General features: G+C 36.2%; 1 protein-coding gene across 1 annotated transcript in view; it reads left to right on the top strand.

Annotated features, from left to right (window-relative positions):
• The window catches only part of LOC138702132 (Fanconi anemia group J protein homolog), a 320429-nt gene that overhangs the window by 201235 nt on the left and 97414 nt on the right, over nucleotides 1–21780 (top strand). Inside the window, exon 4 of the mRNA XM_069829730.1 lies at nucleotides 9059–9214. Within this exon, the coding sequence (XP_069685831.1) occupies nucleotides 9059–9214 (156 nt within the window). The remainder of the gene's footprint in view (nucleotides 1–9058; nucleotides 9215–21780) is intronic.

Below are 21780 nucleotides of genomic sequence, written 5' to 3'. Positions count from 1 at the left end.
TAATCCCAGCTATAAGGCATGTAAATTTGTTAGATGAAAAAAATAAAAGTGAAATGAACTAGATATGGCCATATCAGGAGCAGATAACCTTTCACGAAAATCGTTTGATTATGAACAACTCGTAAAAGATACGCCATCAACAGAACATTAAAAACTGAATGGAGTACTATGGTTTTCGTGAAACAAGTCTTTGAAAAACATGCATAAAACAAAGGAGACTTACCAGAGAAAAATAAGAAGAGATCACATGAAAACCGCAAAACAGGCAACTGACGCCATATTGCTCAACCTGACTGGATGGAAAACGGTCAAGTGACATACCAGGATGCCCTTTCACTGGATGATGCTGCAATTTAGCGGATTTTTTTGTTAACTAACTCACAATAGGAGGGTGGCCATATCAGGAACATGGCCATAACAGGAGCACCCATCTTAATTTAAGTGTTACGTTGATTTCCTCATTGTAGCGGAGATGCACGCTTTCTCCTTGCACGGTTAGCTCAAACTGTTAATGGATTTCATTCACGCAGAATATTTTTTACTCATTGGCAGTTTCCTAACCGCGCTAAAGAATAGAGAAGAAAATGTGCAATTTACCTAAAACGGGCCTAACAAAGAAGACAATGCCCAGTTTTAGTCACATTTCCTGTATGCAACCGTCATTTTCAGATGGCGTTGTAAGTGAGCAGCGTATGGCTGCAGGAGACATGTGGAGCGCCCCAGGGTTCCGATATCGCCGTCTTTCAGACCCAGTAGGCCTAGTAATGCCGCACTTCGATTATTGTGACGTTTTGTTAAGTGACCTAAGTTCTGAACTGTCAGTCAAGTTACAGTGAGCTCAGAATATGTGCGTCAGATACGTGTGCAACATCCGACGATATGATCACATATCACCGTCCTTCGCAAGTCTTTCGTGGCTCCGACTTAAAGAACGCAGAACTTTACACACTTTGTCTTTACTCTTTCGAATTTTGCACACCTCAACACCAAATTACTTTTCGTCTCGTTTCTCTTATCTATACTCTAACCACGACGTAAATACCAGATCACTTATCTTTGGCACGCTAAGTATACCTCTTCATAGAACATCTCGTTATTCATCATCTTTTACAGTATCCACCTCGCGTCAATGGAATTCCTTGTCACAAAGTATTAGGGGCTGCAAGACAACAAACACCTTTAAGAACAGCTTGAAAGATAACCTTATTAGCATTTCACTCCAATCATACTGATTTAAAATATCACTGACTACATTGTTACTTTTTTCTTTAGACATCATCCTGATAGTGCTGTATTTTCAAAATTGTCTCATAATAATCTCTTTCTATTATCTAATATTATTTGAAATATATTAACATTCTATGTATTTTAGCTTAATTCTGCTACACAGTTTATTTCAGTGTTTAATTAATAGTTCATAGTATTTTGTTGTTTAATTCGTAAATAACTCTTGTATTCATGTAACTCTCATCTAAATCAAATTGTTGAATTCTTTGTAAGTTCATGCATATGCATATACACTTTTTCCTGGTTGAGTGGAAGAGAAGGCCTTACGGCCTTAACTCTGCCAGCTAAAATAATTCATTATTATTATTATTATTATTATTATTATTATTATTATTATTATTATTATTATTATATTTTGCGATCTGCGTTGCCACTTGCATCGCACAGAAGTTTATGACGCGATTTGTCACTGCTTGGCATTAATGAGGATTAATTATCTTATAATTTGCGATCTTTTCGCTGTTCGGTATGATCTAAATAAAGGAAGCAAATGGACACGGTACTGAGGTATAATTTGATGTGTTGTAACAACGCAGGTTTCGTATTCCAAGCTGATTGCTTTCATTACATGCTCTGGTTTCTAAATGAGTCGTCGTAGCTAGGTTTGTAATCGGTCTCGACGTTTTTGTTGCAATCTGTTGTAACCTTTTTGAAGCGTAGATGTGCGTTTTTATATCATTACGCTGCACGCACACGCGTCGCGATGGAGCTTGCTTTTATTTAAAGACCTATTTTTTCCCTTCTCTATCTCTTCGCTGAAAGGGAAAGGGGAGCGGCGCGCTTACCACAGTGATGATCACTGAAGCGGCAGAAAAAAGAGCGATTTTTTTTAATGAGAGAGAAGCTTCTTGCGTTTGACCAATCGCAGACAAGGGTGTTAAATTCTGTATTCTGATTGGTAGTAGGGGGGGATGTAATTCATCAGCGTTGTCGTCATCCCTCTAATGTGATGCTGTGTTACCCCCCTCTGCACGTACAGAGGGGTGAAAATAGCAGCAAGGGAGGTTTTATTTCATAGAACTCGTTTTTTCTCTCTTTCCCTCATCTTGTCGATAAATGAAAATGCTTTTGTTCATTTTTTCCCCTCTCCGTTCCTCGCATTTTACTTTTTTTTATTTCCTGCCATCGCTGTTGCCTTGTCAGCCATTTTCGAAATGAGTTGTTGTTGCTGGTACTTTTAATTTCGATTGTTATATTTCCGGGATTTAAATTGAAAACATTCAAATACAGAATATTCCTCCACCCTCTTTCACTTCTCAGTGTAATTATTGTCACAGTTCATGAGCCCAAGATTCCTAACGAGAGACATTCGTATTTCACGGAGTCTCGTCGTGCATAATGAAAACACACTCCACTCCCCACAAAAAGGAATACAATATGAGCTGCTGAAAGTTTTCGCCTAAATTACTCTAGGTCATTTTGAAAAGCACTACTGGATGGCACAAGATTTTGCATATCCGAGCATTGCAATCGCTTTTATTGCTTCCACTACAGTGTGTATGGAGATGTATCTACTAACAACCCTCAACGAATATCTTTTGATTTCCGTTAAATTCTCCTACACTGTTTTTAAATATTGCAACTGATTAACCGGATATTTCGAGTCGAGGTCACATACTGGTGCAGAGTCACAGTTCTGATTAGCTGACATTGCTTGCGTCTTATTTGTGTAGCCTACTTATAGTTTCAAGGTCAAATTTTCATATAAAAATAATTACACAATACTGTACAGAAAATGAATGCGTGGCGTATACAGTCCAGAATTTGCATCCATAATTGCAGATAATTATCAAACGACATTGCCAAATTTGACGGTATCGTTGGATGTTTTCCTCACCACAATTATTGCGATAGGAACGATCTTTTAAGCAACCTGCTGCAACAGTTACTTCGTTGAAATAATGTAAACAGAATTCACGCAATGGGAGAAAAATCGGCTGACACTCATGTTGCACGTCCATCATGCTTGCGGTGATTTCTGTTTTTGTTGTGTCTCTTTCCGTCAGTAAAAATAATTCTGAGGCTTTTTGCGTGGGTAACTTAATTACATCTAGCACAACGTGTTTGGCATACACCGGGGAAAATGTGGATAGCGCCAGGTGACAGTCATTGTATCCCTGACGTTCCCATTGCTCTGAAGATCCATAAAAAGGAGAAGTAATTTAGTACCAATGTCCCTGTGCCTTTTTGACTTGTGACTCACTAATAGTTATTTCGTTTCTCCCAACAAATTGAAATGGATAATATTCTGACCGGTTGAAACTGTCTTAAGGGAAGACTCCACTGAAAATCATGAACATTTTTCCAAATTTTTTTTTAGCCATTTCACTTATTCAGAATTTATATTTTCATACCCCAAATGGATTCGGCTCAATTCTGATTACAAATACTCGTGTTACACTTTTTAAATTAAGGCTGCAAGGGGGCGTGGAATTTAAAGAGCTGTCAAAATTGTTTTTCATCGAAGAATTCTTTTTTAAAATTTCTGATTACAAATCTAGTAACTTTTTGTTGGCTCCCTAAAGTTACTAGATGAATGTAGCGGAGGAGAATATTAATTTACATAAATATTCATTTTATTTTCAAGTCTGTTTTTCTGTGTTCATTTTTGTTGATTCAACACCAACTTTCTCATGCCAAATATTAATCAATCTGGATGAAATTTTTACTGCAAGTATTTATGAGGTAGCTGCATGTTTCTATGCATTTATTTTTTTGAGATATGCTGCTAGTTTATTTTATTAATATTTTTCTTAAGAAAAATATTAATAAAATAAACCATCAGCATTTTTCTTAAGAAAAATATTAATAAAATAAACTAGCAGCATTCAGAAAAATATTAATAAAATAAACTAGCAGCATTTTTCTTAAGAAAAATATTAATAAAATAAACTAGCAACATTAAGAAAAGTATTAATAGAATAAACTAGCAGCATTTCTCACAAAATAAATGCATAGAAACATGCAGCTACCTCATAAATACTTGCAGTAAAAATTTCATCCAGATTGATTAATATTTGGCATAAGAAAGTTGGTGTTGAATCAACAAAAATGAACACAGAAAAATAGATATGAAAATAAAATGAATATTTATGTAAATTAATATTCTCCTCCGCTACATTCATCTAGTAACTTCAGGGAGCCAACAAAAAGTTACTAGATTTGTAATCAGAAATTTTAAAAAAGAATTCTTCGATGAAAAACAATTTTGACAGCTCTTTAAATTCCACGCCCCCTTCCAGCCTTAATTAAAAAAGTGTAAACATACGAGTATTTGTAATCAGAATTGAGCTGAATCCATTTGGGGTATGAAAATATAAATTCTGAATAAGTGAAATAGCTAAAAAAAATTTGGAAAAATTTTCATGATTTTCAGTGGAGTCTTCCCTTAACGTAATGACTTGCTCTTTTCTTGCTTCTGAACTTAGACCGTTTTCTTTTTCCATACTCGGATGAACTAACTAATAAATTAATATTTATTAACTGCGAATGGGTTTTCACCAGGTGGCAGTCACAAATAAGAAGAAGGAAAAAATATAAATAAATATAAGAATAAAAGTACGCTACATATCTAAACAATTATCAGTACATTATCTAAATACTTCTATGTGCAAGTCTAAATAGAAAAATTTGCTGTCGTGGCTCATATTTTAAGGAAAAAATCCCGGCGTTTGTCAAGTAAACCGCAAAAACCTTCAACCAGAATTTCTGATCTCGGGAGATCGATCAGTGCATACATATTCATAAAATACATCACACATTCATAGAATTAGGCTTACAGTATTTTTAGAAGAAATAGTGATTGTTTTGGTATCGATCATTTTGAGTTAAAAAGTTCATAATAAACATGTGTCCAATTGTGAAATTACTACGGGGATAAAATCTGTTTGAATCTGCCACGTAGAGGCTAAAGCTATTACGGGAGGAAAAGAACAATAAATGCATTATTGTTTTTATTTGAATGGTAAAACACAATTTACAGTGGAGGTATTAAAAAGCGATAAATTCGTTATTGTTTCCAATTATTCACCGATGAAACTCAAATAACTGACATTTCGTAGTAGACAATTGTTCTAAAATATTCCGCCAACGTCAATGCACTTTGCACCTATAGTGATAATAGTACGTGTTGTTCTGAGGTCGTCTTGACGCTCTTTTATTGAGGAAGAACTATTAATGATGCGAACTGTCAAAGTGAGATCTGGAAACCTTGGTGGCCCATGAATAGGACCACCACGTGCAATCCATCGTTCAGGGAAAGTGAAATTTAGATATTGTGCCGTCTGACTCTTTGTAACCAAGGGAACCTCCTCCAATAATAGTCGTAGTTCGTTTTGCAGAACTTGTACATAAGTTCATTTGGTAATACAAGTTATTGTCAATAATAATAATAATAATAATAATAATAATAATAATAATAATAATAATAATAATAATAATTCTTTATTTATACTGGCAGAGTTAAGGCCATAGGGCTTTCTCTTACACTCTACCAGGTCATGAAGTATACAAGCAGTTAAAATGTAACAAAAAGTTAAAGAACAGAATACTAATATATTACAAAAAAAATAGTAATAATAATAATAGCATAATAAAATCGACACTAAACAACATGAGAATAATACCATAATAGAAAAAAAAAGTAAAATACATTGGAATATAGTGAAAGCAACTCATTTAGTACAAATGGTTAATATGTAAAAACGTAAGGAAGAATATATCAAAATGGAATGTAATAAAATAATAATAAAAAAGAAAAGAAATACGAAAATTAAATAAAATTCACAATAAAAAGGCTACGATAATAAATTCATCGGCTGATAAAGAGAACAAAAAGGGGAAAGGAAGGAAAAATAAATATATAGCCTATATTTTTACAAAACTATGGCAGAGAAAAGGGCTTATAACTGAAAGGAATCTAATTCAAAAAGTGCAATTTTAATTTATTTTTGAAACTAGACAATGTCTGACAGTCTCTGACATGTTGTGATAGAGAGTTCCAGAGATGAGCTGCAGAGACGGTGAAAGATGAAGAGTAGAAGGATGTTCTGTGTTTAGGAATGGAGAGTGTGATATGGTGTTGTGAGCGAGTATCTATTTCGTGGTATGAGGACAAATGTTGAAAAAGAGAAGCTAGGTCAATCATAGCTCATCACACGTTTATAGAGAAATATTGTTGGAAATTTGTTTCTACAGTAATATGTGAATTTTGGTTTGAACATCGAAGTGAGATATGGACATTGATAATACAGGACTGGTGACGTTTGGTCATCGGTTAACAGTAGACCTGTAAATGAAATCACTTGGGATTAGCATTTATCCACCTACAAAATTCCAGTCGAATGGCTTCTTCTCCCAGTTGAAAATGGACATAATCTTATATGTGGAACACCGATACCTGTAGAAATTCTCAATGTGCTTGTAGTAGAACTAAATCCTATCGAGTAAAGAATGTATTGTACTTCACAGTACATGTGCACCCTCAGCCGCAATGTACGTATGCAGCCTACAAGAAAGGACCAGTCTTACTTAATTTGTTGTAGACAGAAGTAAACACTCTTGAACCCGGCACTTCGCGATTAGGAAACCATCAACTGTATTCTCTACAAGCAACATCAGCACTTCGTTACCATACTCTCAACAAGGCCAGTTTTTTTATGAACATTTTTAAAAGGTTTCGTGAAAAGTAAAGTATCATATTTACGATTAAAAATGTGAGAACTTCGTACAAATTTCATTATATGTTTTCATCACGTGATGTCAGACACTCATATAGGGTAAAGGTTGGTAATATTGTGATATGAGTAATAAGATTGTGATAGTTTTCGTTAAGAATTTATTGTAATTTTACTGAGTTAGAAGAAGACCCGTTTTTCGCGTCAACGTATTAAAGGAATGTTCGTGGACAAGTTTCTGCACAAAACCGGTCTTCCTCTCGCTCAGAAAATTGTAATACATTCTCAAAAAGAACTATCACAATGTTATTCATATCACAGTATTACCAACCTTTACCCCACAATCTTAATTAGCACTAATTTTATACACGTCTTTGTATTTGCAACTTCCATAGCGAAATAAAGCTGTTAATGATAATAATAATAATACTTACTTACTTACTTACTTACTTACTTACTTACTGGCTTTTAAGGAACCCGGAGGTTCATTGCCGCCCTCACATAAGCCCGCCATTGGTCCCTATCCTGAGCAAGATTAATCCAGTCTCTACCATCATATCCCACCTCCCTCAGATCCATTTTAATATTATCTTCCCACCTACGTCTCGGCCTCCCCAAAGGTCTTTTTCCCTCTGGCCTCCCAACTAAAGCTCTATATGCATTTCTGGTTTCCCCCATACGTGCTACATGCCCTGCCCATCTCAAACGTCTGGATTTAATGTTCCTAATTATGTCAGGTGAAGAATACAATGCGTGCAACTCTGCGTTGTGTAAATTTCTCCATTCTCCTGTAACTTCATCCCTCTTAGCCCCAAATATTTTCCTAAGAACCTTATTCTCAAACACCCTTAATCTCTGTTCTTCTCTCAAAGTGAGAGTCCAAGTTTTACAACCATACAGAACAACCGGTAATATAACTGTTTTATAAATTCTAACTTTCAGATTTTTCGACAGCAGACTGGATGATAAAAGTTTCTCAACCGAATAATAGAAGGCATTTCCCATATTTATTCTGCGTTTAATTTCCTCCCGAGTGTCATTTATGTTTGTTACTGTTGCTCCAAGATATTTGAATTTTTCCACCTCTTCGAAAGATAAATCTCCAATTTTTATAAATAATAATAATAATAATAATAATAATAATAATAATAATAATAATAGAACCCTATGTAAATTAGCCTCATTGTTGCTTAACTCAGTTTTATACAAAAACGCAGTCATCAATGGTTCTTTAGGTCATTAAAGAGAATAATACAATTCCAAAATAATTCTGTGGCTCCAAGGCAAAATGTGATGTGTCATTTCTTGCAGTTTTTCAGGAAGGGCGTTTAATTTTTGAATAACCGTATAAAACATTAGGAATCATGTATCATACCAGCGGGATAGACAGAAAAATAACAGAGATCTGCATGTCATCTTTTACCACAGTAAAGATACCAACAGGACGCACAGCATATCACAAAACGTCATTTTCGCCAAAAATTGACATATCACCTTTTGTATTGGAATCACAGAATTTTTCTCCCTATTCTTTTGCAGCGAAAATTCGCTACTAATTTATTGTCATAAATCAGTCATATTTGTGATAAATCTGCATATAGACTACTTCATGGTGCAGCTCTGTAACAAAAGAAGGACCCTGGTTATCAGCGTCCTCAGCAAGTGTCAAGTCGTGCGTAAGTCAAATTGCATTACTAGGTGCTGGTCACCGAATTCCGTCGCCAAACTCAAACTGGTGTACCTCTGCCTCCATTGGCAATAGGACAGATGTATAAATGAGGGTTTTTACTGAAAATTAAATTATCGATACTGCATACCAATCAATATATTTACTGCAAATCAAGCTTTCAGGTATAACTCCCTGTAAAGTTAATTTGAATAATTTCGAGAGAAAAATTGTTCCGGGGCCGGGTATCGAACCCGGGACCTTTGGTTAAACGTACCAAAGGTCCCGAGTTCGATACCCGGCCCCGGAACAATTTTTCTCTCGAAATTATTCAATATATTTACTATTCCTCCTGACACCACCAATACACTTACATCAAAAACACCATTCATTAATTTATTCATTTTAAAATCTGGTTTTTATCTTTCAGCCCGGCTGAAAGAAATCCTGGAAAAGGAAGCAATTGAAGATGCTCAAAAATGTTTGGCGAAAGAGAATCATCCACGGATCCAACCTGAGCACGAACCACAAGGCTCGAAACAAGAACAACCGCAGACGCAGAATGGTCGCCAGGAAGTCAGCAAAGGTAAATGATGAATTCAAATGCTTTCAAAATGTTAATAAAGCAGTGTTATTTCGTGCATTAATCTTTTTGTAGTTTTGTTTTGTCTTTATCATTATTTGGCTTTGAACTGTGTTTCTACTTCTTTTTGTTAGTATATCTGCGTACTTGTAAGTCGTCACTAAGTCACACTTCTATTGATGTTAGATGACACCTTCAGTGAGTGTTTCGGTGTCCGAAATGGAGGTTGTTTTTCGGGGTTACTTAAGAATATAATTCACTGAGATTTTACATGACGTAAATCGAACTCTTTTTATAAACGCGAATCTGAATTAAATTTGTCGGTTGCCCGAGATCCTACCAGTCAGCAGATTCTTCCCCTCACTTATTCCAGCGTTGTAACAGCCTGCGGTCTCCTTACTTAGACACAACTCATTACAATTATGAGATCGTGACAGCGGGTACATTGTTACTGCAAGGTACGAGTAGCAGTACTTGGCTCTGAAATTGAATTAAGACACTAAATGGCAGAAATCTTGTAACAGTCTATTATTATCCAACATGAAGTATTTAAATGTTCTCAAAATTTCGTAAAATTACGATTGTTCTCAATGTCAAACAACAGGCCGAATTTTTTAAGTTCCTCTTATCGGATCGTACACTTACCTGTACGCTGCATTGCACTGACTTACTTTGCTTTCTTGTCTTTTTGTGGCTTGACTGGCACCGGCTTATTCCCCACGCGTTGTGTGTGTAGGTCAGGGCTACTTCACGCCTCAACATAACTGCGATGCTGCGTAGACGGTTTGGTCAGTTTGGCTTCGCATAGTTCCTTTACTATAAACAAAAACGGCAATAAAGTTTAATATAGCATTTATACACGCCTTTCATTTAATAGTGTTGACATGGATAAATATATAATAGGATGCGAAACTGCGGTCAGCACCAGTGGGGGGCTGAAATAAGATGATCAGCGCCCAACGTCGTAGGTGGTGAACATTAGAACTACTTGTTGGGTACATTACCCAGAGTTCTCTATTTATCCGTTCGAGATATTGCTCGAGGACTCGACGAGGAGCCATGATGGCAGCCAGAAACTTGCTAATAAGTAAACATAAAGTGATATTACGTGTGTATAAGCAGTGCATGTTAAACAGTGTTGTTTATGGACGTTGTAAATATAGTGTTGTTGAATGTATTGTAAAGTAATAGTAATATAATAAATTGAACTAGCTAAGTAGTTCTTGCAGATTTTTCCATTGCGCTGTACAATAAATACCCAAAGAATACAATCCCAATTATCTAACCTTTTGCTTTATTTTTTGTCTCTGTCTGCTTATATTTTAATTGGGTAGTGTAAAATAGATCGTCTATTTTATCATCCTGTTGGCTCCGGTAAGAATTTTCAGTAGAAGGTGCTGTGAGGAATAAAAATGCAAATGTTTTATTTTAAATTGGGTTAGTTTTGAATCTCGATGAGGGTGGGAGGGAATACTTTCTGCACAGTTCAACATTTTCGTCACCAGGTGCGCTGCTAAATGCATGGAGTAATTACTCTTTTCGCTACTTGGTGCGCTGCTAGATGTAATAACGCCCCTCCCTCTAACAGGTGGCAGCAAGATCATTTTCTACAACAGCGCCTCTAGTATGTGTTACGCGAAACTCGGTAAGTTTCGCATCCTATTATATATTCATCCATGGTGTTGACCTGAAATGTGTTCTCTCCCCTTCCTCTCCCTCTCTCTCTCTCTCCTTCTTCCCCTCTCTCCTTTGCTCTTTCGCCTTCCTTTCAGTTTGTTTCGTTCTGTATTAATTAATTAATTCATTCATTCATTCATTCATTCACAGTTTTCTGTCCAAGTGCAAGTCCTTCACTGCAAAACCAGCAGTCTCCAATTTTTCCTTTTTTCCATCTTCCTCTTTGACTCCGCAAACGATCCATAAATCTTAGTGTCTTCTATCATCTGACATCTTCTTCTTCTCTGAAATTTTCTCCCGTTCACCATTCCTTTCAGTGCATCCTTCAGTAGACAATTTTTTCTTAGCCGAGATCCTCTTCCTGATCAGTTCCAGCATCACTCTTTCTAGCTCAACTTCACATCTATTTTGTCTCCCCATTCCACAAGCTCCATTCTTCATCATATCCACATTTCAAATACTTCCAGTCGTTTCTCTGGCCTATACAATGTCACACACCACACAAAACACTTTACTAGTCTTTTCCTTAGTTATTTTTCCAGAGGTCCGCAGGAGATACTCCTTTTTCTATTAAAAGCTCCCTTTGCCATTGCTATCCTTCCGGCAGCAGCTCATGTTACTGCTGGGGATGCGCTACTGAAAAGTGACAGTTTTTGAAGAAATTTCATTTTTTTTTTTTAATTTTTCTTCATATGCTAAATTCCAATGCTCCATTACCACAACCTGTGTTTCAGCTATAATATGCACTATAAAAAAACATAGAAAAATCTTGTTTTAGATTCCAAAAAACGGTTTCCAAAAATAAACGTGTTATTTTCAAATTTAATTTTTAAAAGAGTTATTTCTTGACTTAGATCATTGAAATTTTCCTGATTAATTCATAATCATGATCATAATATGCTGTTAAAATTTCAATACATTATCTCTTAAATTGTAGAAATTAGAAAATTCAGTAGCGCATCCCCTTAAAGTACACCCCAAGTATTTGAATCTGTCTACTTGCTCTACTGCCTCATTTCGAGTTCTCAATTTTACCTTCTTAATTTTTCTTCCTACAACCATGGTCTTCGTCTTGTTTGCATTTATCTTCACCCCATACTGCTCACAGCTGTCATTTAACTCCAGTAGCATATCCCTTAGTATCATCTCCTCTTCTGCTAACAGCGCCATATCATCAGCAAACCTTATGCACTTTATTCTTCTTGCTCCTGCCATCACCCTCCCATGTTCTTCACTGATGTTTCTTAAATATTGGAAGCAAGTTCATAAGGGGAAATATCGGTAGGCCTAAGCAAGTGGCTGTTAAACATCCAGATGAGCTTCGCAAGGGTTGTTGGTGTAATTACCCTCCTTGTTAGACGTTGTAGTCCCGGGGCTGGTCCGTGTTCGGTTCTGCTCGCTCCAAGACGGTATAATTCCATTATGCGAGTGCTAACAAGTTCGGAAGGAAAGCGTGGAGCAGCATGACTCGTGAACGATGTGGTGACTCAGATCGCGAATCCTTTCTTTCATCGTGAATACTGTAACGCATGGCTCAGAACTTCTCCATGAACTTTCCTAAAGAATCTCGCTTAGCGTTTCATCGTTGCTGACGTATTTCTTTCTCCCACCATTTTCGGTACATCTTCGGTTCGTGGTTACTAGGGCTAGGATTTTGATGACCTATAACTAGACACCTAGTTTTCGCAGACCATGGAGTCACAAAAAATTGTTTTTCAGCTTGTAAAAGCAAATGTTTCTAGATCAAAATATCGTAAGTTCACACTCGCAAAATAACGCGAAATCTTCTTAATACGTGAAATTTTTGTTTTTAGCAAGAATTTGTTGGAAATTAATATATTTCAAGACACAAATTTTCAATTTATATACGAAATTTTAATTTAAAATGGCCAAAATATAGCTTAAGAAAGTCACATAAATATGTGTACATCGGTGAAGCTAAGTTCTCTGCGCGCCGGACTGTTGGCAGGCCTGACAGTGACTGCAGTTAGCTGGATTTACGATTTTGTTTTAAATTAGTACTGGGACTTTGTTAAAAATTGTTAGCAGTTGAAATATGATCTATTTTGCATTGATATTCATGTACAGAATTTAATATTCAAAGCCTATTTTAGTTTAGAATTTTGGATCTAATATTCAAATCCTTTTTCAATACATAATTGTGTGTCTAATATTCAAACCCTGTTTCGAGTGACTATTTTTAAATAAGTATAAAGCAGAAATAACCTAAATATTTGTGGTGCCTACAAGTTTATATTGCTCACACATAAGCCTAGTAGTCGACCTGGTTGGCGAGTTGGTATAGCGCTGGCCTTCTATGCCCAAGGTTGCGGGTTCGATCCCGGGCCAGGTCGATAGCATTTAAGTGTGCTTAAATGCGACAGGCTCATGTCAGTAGATTTACTGGCATGTAAAAGAACTCCTGCGGGACAAAATTCCGGCACATCCGGCGACGCTGATATAACCTCTGCAGTTGCGAGCGTCGTTAAATAAAACATAACATAACATAAGCCTAAGATGTGAGATTGTTTACACAAATATCCCCACAAAAGTGCCAATAGAAGGCTAAGTATTGTTAAAATGTACAAAGATCCATAAGATTCCCTTCATGATACAGTTCTCTAGTCTTCGTAGGAATATTCAATAATGCACCTAGCGCGACTAGTTAAGTGCGAAATAACATCGAATTTGTTTCTGTGCACTCGCGAGATAACACCGAAATTAACCATATTTTTATACTGAAATGTAAGATTTTTATTCACCGTAAAACGGAATGCCTCCCTAGAAATTATAAAAAAAATGCCCTATAATAAGACATTTATGACCTAAAATCATTGTAAAGTACCTTAAAAACTGGAGAAGAAAAAAAAGGCCTAAAAACAGACTTTATATTGTGAATTTGGTATAGTAGGAAGAGGGTTTGTACCGTTTAATATTTGGATTAGTGATAAACTTATAAATATTGTCAAATTTGGATTCTATTACCAACATTGAAGTACACTGTATTACTTTAATTATTTATTTGATTTACTATCAGCTTTTATCTAAATAACTGTACGTAAATTATTCCTCTTGATGTAGTTTCCATCATCAATTACTTACTTACTTACTTTTAAGGAATCCGGAGGTTCATTGCCGCCCTCACATAAGCCCGCCATTGGTCCCTATTCTGAGCAAGATTAATCCAGTCTCTATCATCATATCCCACCTCCCTCAAATCCATTTTAATATTATCTTCCCATCTACGTCTCGGACTCCCCAAAGGTCTTTTCCCCTCTGGCCTCCCAACTAACACTCTATATGCATTTCTGGATTCGCCCATACGTGCTACATGCCCTGCCCATCTCAAACGTCTGGATTTAATGTTCCTAATTATGTCAGGTGAAGGATATAATGCGTGCAGCTCTGCGTTGTGTAACTTTCTCCATTCTCCTGTAACTTCATCCCTCTTAGCCCCAAATATTTTCCTAAGAACCTTATTCTCAAAAACTCTCAATCTCTGTTCCTCTCTCAAAGTGAGAGTCCAAGTTTCACAGCAATACATAACAACCGGTAATATAACTGTTTTATAAATTCTAACTTTCAAATTTTTTGACAGCAGACTAGATGACAAAAGCTTCTCAACCGAATAGTAACAGGCATTTCCCATATTTCTTCTGCGTTTAATTTCCTCCCGAGTGTCATTTATATTTGTTACTGGTGCTCCAAGATATTTGAATATTTCCACCTCTTCGAAGGATAAATCTCCAACTTTTATATTTCCATTTCGTACAATATTCTGATCACAACATCATCAATTACTGGTCTTTGTTAATTTACATTTTCGCTTAGTGGTTTGCAGTATACAATAAACACCTTACGTATGTTTTCAAAATTCAAACTCTGACAATTGTCTGCTAACAGAGCCGTATACATGGAAAATATTCTTTCTACCAACTAAAACAAGAGGGGAGTAGGCCTATTTAAAATACACAATAACACTGATCACTAAATCACTGTCAATTGCCTCCCGTGGAAATTGTTTCTCAGACAGAACCTTTGTAATGGAGCACATTATCCTACATATTTATAAAAATCTTTACGATTTTGAAGAAAAACGCGTCGATTTAGTTTTCGAAGGGGAAGTTCAAAACCATTGGTGATTGAATTTTCTGTTCCACCCCTTCAAACCCCAGCCTCACTTTTGAATTGAAAATTGCATTCCCGTCTTCAAACACATCACTTTCAAGGTGAAACAGAAAAAAAGAAGCGAAATCAGAACAGAAGGCAGAAATCGGTACAGAGAAGAGAACAAAAAACAGAAAGATCTTTTCATTTATGACTAGGTAACGAATTTCTAGTTTCATATCTATTTTGTTTGCTGCGTCCTAGACTGTCATTCAGATAGCCGTACGTTACATGTACACAGTATCCGCTATTGAATTTCTGTAGGACCCAAACACTTAAATGAGCCATAGAGTCCTATAAATGTCTTAAAAATCTCTTGCAGAAAAAAACATTGGCCTGGCAAGTTCGTTCCATATTGGTCTTAGAAGGGGATGGAAGAAGATTTTACTAATTTCCTGGAGCGGAAGTTCGTTTGGAACAGTCCATTCAGCATAAAAGGGGTGATAGGTATTTCTGGTTAGGCGAGAGCTAACAAATTAGTTTTGACGTCAATGCACCCCTGTTATGCGAAATGAAACTGGCCTATTAGCAATAAGTGTCTTTCATTGGTAGGATTTGAGATTTCAGTTCAGTAGCACTCATTGTCAGCACCAATTTTTTAGTAGGTTATTTTACGACGCTGTATCAACATCTTAGGTTATTTGGCGTCTGAATGAGATGAAAGTGATAATACCGGTGAAATGAGGTGAGAAATCCAATGTACCCCCTATTAAAATGTGCCCCCCCTCTACCCTACGCCTTAACTCTTACAGCAAGGAGCCGCGCTATTAACGCTATTAACTGCTCTATACTAAGCAAACAGACTCTAAAATCCATCTTCAACTGAAAAAATGCAACCGCTCATCAAAATCATCTGAATTAGATTGCGTTGTTCGTGTGAGACTACTCGGAAAACAACATTTCGGTCAATAGGAACACATCTGAATTAAATTGCGTTGTTCATGTGACACTGCACATGGAAAAGAGCATTTCTGTCTATCGGAACACATCTGAATTAAATTGAGTTGTTCGTGTGACACTGCACATGGAAAACAGCATTTCTGTCTATCGGAACACATCTGAATTAAATTGAGTTGTTCGTGTGACACTGCACATGGAAAACAGCATTTCTGTCTATCGGAACACATCTGAAATAAATTGCGTTGTTCATGTGACACTGTACATGGAAAACAGCATTTCTGTCTATCGGAACACATCTGAATTAAATTGCGTTGTTCATGTGACACTGTACATGGAAAACAGCATTTCTGTCTATCGGAACACATCTGAAATAAATTGCGTTGTTCATGTGACACTGTACATGGAAAACAGCATTTCTGTCTATCGGAACACATCTGAAATAAATTGCGTTGTTCATGTGACACTGTACATAGAAAACAGCATTTCTGTCTATCGGAACACATCTGAATTAAATTGCGTTGTTCATGTGACACTGTACATGGAAAACAGCATTTCTGTCTATCGGAACACATCTGAATTAAATTGCGTTGTTCGTGTGACACTGCACATGGAAAACAGCATTTCTGTCTATCGGAACACATCTGAATTAAATTGCTGCAAGGAAAATTCGTGATTTTTATTCATTACTCATTCTCTCTGTTCACGTGCTCATAAGCTGAAATTGAGTGACTGTTTGCGGTCTCTGCGTGTTGCTCACGGGTAGTACGTTTCGGATTACTTGGGCGCTTCTGTCCTGCAGTGTGCTTTTTTATTTCACGAAGCGTAAGTAGAAAATGTTGCAGTGCTGCGAAAGATTCGATTAAGAGATGTTCGTGGAAATTCACTTTTTCAGAATCCGTTATATTAAGAAAATAGTCTGAATGGAGCGTGCCGTCGTCATGTGTACAGTAATTTCTCCTAAAATGTTTGTCGAATATTGTTCATATTCATTGTGTAGGAATCAGTTCATTCGACAGTGCACATGAAATATGCTTTCCGTAATAGGCTACATCACAATGGCGATAAATGAAACTATGAAGATAGTGTTGACCAGAAAACGTTTTCTTTGATATTTAGGCTATTATATAGTCCCGCCGTAATATAGAATTATTTATATTTTATGCTCGACCATGCCGAAATGTAGTAATTATATACCTGGTAGCAGCCCTTTAATGGCCCTCATTAAAGTACACCTATTCATTATAGTTCAGGTGTTCCACCAATCAGAAAATACCATTGTAGCAATATGAAAGCGCAAGTATCGATTATTCTCGGATATGCAATCGAAAGAAAACTAATTCTGTTACTATAATAATTAGCGTTAATTGTAAATAATATTCAAATAAATTCAATTTGTCATCTCGTTTTTCAATGTCTAATTCAATTTCAAGGTTATATCAAGATTAATGTTTATTTTACTCTCTAGATTATATCAAGATCAATGTCGACATTTGTTTCTCGGAAAAAATCAATACTTTCGCGTCTGCGCACATCTCACAATTTACGAGGTATTGCACAAGGTCAGTTCCGCTCCTCAGTCAGATAATAATAACATGAATACTTATGAATAATTTCAAGTTAGCAATATGGTCGAGCATAAAAAGTTGTATGAAACTTGACTATAATGTTAATTAAGACGCTCGTATGAAAATTATGAAACTCGCTTGCGCTCGTTTCATAAACATACTCGCGTCTTAATTACTACCATTATAGGCTCGTTGCATAATGTACTATTATTTGAGGATTTTGTTAAAATCTTGAACCAGCAGTCGTCACTCTGCAAGATTACGGTTCCAGTTGTAAACATCATTTTATTATTTGTGACTGAACAAATGAAGCAGTGTCCAATATGGAAAACCTGCTAAGTCACATTTTACTGTTTTTACAGGAGAGCAAGTTAAAAAGTATCAAGGTCCATTATATTCTATTGTCTCTCAGTTATCGTTCTTCTAATATATCTGGCTTAATCAGGTTTTTACTCTACAATTAAACCACAGAAATCTGTACCGGTACTACCTGAGATATTACATGCCATCCAAACAGAAAATCGATCATTTTGGACTTAACAGGTTTTTCCTCTGGATCCGTGATATGTCTTTGAAATGTCGATTTTTGTAACTGGAATGTCAGAAATTACAATTGTATGAGCCTACATACAGCCATTTTATGTGAATTTGTGCAAAATTAATTACATATAATCTACACCTAGACATGTCTCTTGAATAGCAATTAAGAAAATATCACTATCATTAACAGCATGATAAAGGGACCCGTGAAGCATACGTCCCCTCTTGGTACTCTTTTTTTGTCAGTAAAACTGAATAATAAAGGCTCTCTATTTCTCATGTGTATGGGCTGTTCCATATGAAATCGATCAGTAAAAACCTCGCATTTTTTTAATACTCAAATTTTTTCCCTATTTATACAAGGTACTGAGGAGAGTGCATTTTCAAAAATATACCATCGAAAGTCAAACGGTTTTCATACTATTGAGCGACAAATTTAGCGTATTTTATAAAAACAAGCCTCTTTCAGCGCTCAGAACTCTGGAACCATTTACTGCAGAACATTGAACGGGAGCTTATTTTGAAGCTGACATTTAGTAGGTTATGATAAGAAGTAATACTTATTTTTATTGTATACAGAGAGATAGATAATCTGATTTTACTTACTTTTTGCCCATTTGTAAAAATGTAAAAAATATTGAGAAAAAACCTTGCATTATTAAGAGGGATTCGGCATTGTTTGCTTAGTGGCTCGGCAATAAGTTTAGAGGGTATTAAATAAATTATTTTCACACGCCTAGACTTGAACGGCGCAATATCCCACGCACTGGCCGAGAGCTGAAGATAAGCAAGCGTTGGGCGTCATTTTACTCCTGTGTTTATGAAAACTTGTGATAAAGCTAGCCCAGCCATGACTGCTAGACGACACATCACGTGTATGTCTCCTGGCCTTGCTTGTCTCGACCAGAGCAGTGGTCTCGACCAGTCTCGACTACCTGCAGTGAGCTGGTTACTTCACGCGCGTACTATTTATTTTCTTTATTTGATATTTTCAATGCTCTCTTATCAACGGTGCATCAGTAAAAAATATGTGTTTATTTGTACTTTCAATGCGGAATCTAACCATATATTTTAAAAATATTTTTTCGTGGGCAAAGGCTTCTTAATGAAGAGAAATCTAAATTTCTTCATTTCCATAAAAAGTAAGAAAAACTGTTTACATGTCAATATAAACTTTAATTTCTCAGCATCAAAATAAACCATGATTTTGATCATTGGGTGAAAGGGTTTCGGAGCCACAACAGTTTAAAGTTGCTAATTTTATGAAAATACGATAAATTTAAATATTTTTAATTTAAACACTATGAAGTTCTGATGCCTCAAACTTTGCACAAAGCATTGCATCACAGTTGTCAGCGGACAGAAAAAGTCTCATTGTATTTAAAAATTGCAAGGTCAATTTTCTCTATATTTCGGTCGATTTGAGATGGAATAGCCCGTATGTATTGCAGATCAATAGTCTGACATTTCGTGCATTGCAGTTATGGTGACCGTACCCATTGTCTCTGTTCTATATTTTTTTTCATTTAGTTGAAGAGATTATTCTGCAGTTAAATATGTGACAAATGTTAGGCACGAATTCAAAATAAGGTTTTGACCACCGCGAATTCCAGTGCGTGATCTTCACTCGGTCGGTTGGTATTTGATCAGTTGCAACATTGCAATTGAGATTGCAGCTTCGAAAGTTGCGTCTTGTTTGCTTGTTCGTCTGCAGCCGTGCAGCGTCTCTTTGGAGTCTTCTGGTTCGGTCTGCAGATGTCTAATCGTTTCTAAATATCCCCCGTAGTTAAATGCAGAGCTTTCATTTCCATTATGAGTGAAGATATTCATGTGAAATTAAGTTGTTGTTATCGCCCGTTGCTGGCGCCACTTGTCTGCCAGGCTGGATTCATCTCATTATAATTGAGCATCATATTGCGCCCCCTTCCCCGCTGCCCGTCGCCCCGCACTCTGTCCCTTACGTCGTGCGTTTTGAGATCAACAGTGAACCAAGTGGCACGAGATCTTCAAACTGATGAATTTCCTCGTAGTATTCTGTAAAGCCTTTTCCAATCATACATTGTTAGTTTCCGACGAAGTATTTGTTGAAGGGAGAAATTTACATACATTATCAAATACTGGCCTCATTTAATATAGATGTGCCACAAGGTACTGTACTAAGACCAATTTTATATTTGATTTATTGATTAACCTAAGAACATACAACGGCACAATTATATCATATGTACGAGTTGATGATATCCTAATTATTTTCCATAGTATAAGTTGGATATGCACTTACAGTTACGCAAATGAAGGCAAGAGTGGTGTCAAAAACTAGTGAGATTTCATCGAAGTAGTACAGGTCGTGTTGTGCAATGGTCAGATATTCATTGCGCCGTCGTACATTCGTCTTGAACAATGATGTCATTGTTTTCTTTTCCGGTCAGTCACAGAATCTGTTTTATTAGACTTATCCACTGAATTTAATATTGCTTTTCGTGTTGGGTCTGAGCCACACAACTTGTACGTCTTCAAGATGAATACACTGCTCCGTCGATATAAGAGAAAGTTAATATTCACTTACTTTGATATAAGACACGGAGTAAGCCCCCTGCAATCGACAAGCATCATCGTTAGTTGGAAGAAAAAGTCGAGGAATATTGTAGACAGTAAAACATCGATCAAACGAGAATGGGTATAAATGAGTTGTTAATTCATTGTAAAAAGTGAATCTGATATAACGTTAATACGAATTAATTTTATTTCCTAGAATATATATATATATACATATATATAAAAGATACAATAATAAATAAATAAGCAAATAAATAAATATTACCCTAAACTCTCAATATTTGCGCCGTTTTCAAGGCGTTGAATAATACAGTATTTACTTTTTGAGAAATACTCAGATGTGAACGTGTTTGTGAAATGATGCCTTAGCGCTTTGCGGGATCTCGATTCACATGACAACAGACTACGTTGTACTGCTTTGCTGCTTTCTTTAGATTCTAACGGATTCTATTAAATCAGTGTACCTCACCATTGCACAACACTATTGAACTCTATAATGAAATCTCACTCGCGACTCACTGCAGGCTACTTCTCTGATCTTACCTATCTGCCCTGATGGTAAAACCTGTATTGGAGATGTCAAGTTCCAGGACACTTGGATTACCCAAAAGCTTAATTCTAATAACAGCCACCGTGAAAGCCTAATAGTACATTATGCAACGAGCCCATAATGAAGGTAATTAAGAAGCGAGTATGGATATTTATGAAACGAGCGCAAGCGAGTTTCATAATTTTCATACGAGCTTCTTAATTACCATTATAGGCGAGTTTCATACGACTTTTTATGCTCGACCATATTTCTAACTTGATATTATTAATTTTCTTTGTATCTGGCCTTGGCCAATGTCCCGTATGTTGTGAGATGTGCGCAGACGCGAAAGTATTGATTTTTTCCGAGGAACAGATGTTCACATTGACCTTGCTAGGCCATAAGAACCTACAGAGATAACATTGAAATTAAATTAGACATTGAAAAACGAGATGACAAATTGAATTTATTTGAATATTATTTACAATTAACGCTAATTATTATAGTAACAGAACATAACCTTCTGCGACAGTATTGGATTTCCAGCCTCCGTGACTTTTCGCTAATTCTCTTTCGATTGCATATCCGAGAATAATCGATACTTGCGGTTTTATAACGGTAGAAAGCTGACCTGT

This window comes from Periplaneta americana, chromosome 6 (genome assembly GCF_040183065.1).
Source record: "Periplaneta americana isolate PAMFEO1 chromosome 6, P.americana_PAMFEO1_priV1, whole genome shotgun sequence".
NCBI classification, from domain to species: Eukaryota; Metazoa; Arthropoda; class Insecta; order Blattodea; family Blattidae; genus Periplaneta; species Periplaneta americana.
Note: the sequence above shows the minus strand (reverse complement) of the source record. Positions and strands in the feature narration are given on the sequence as shown.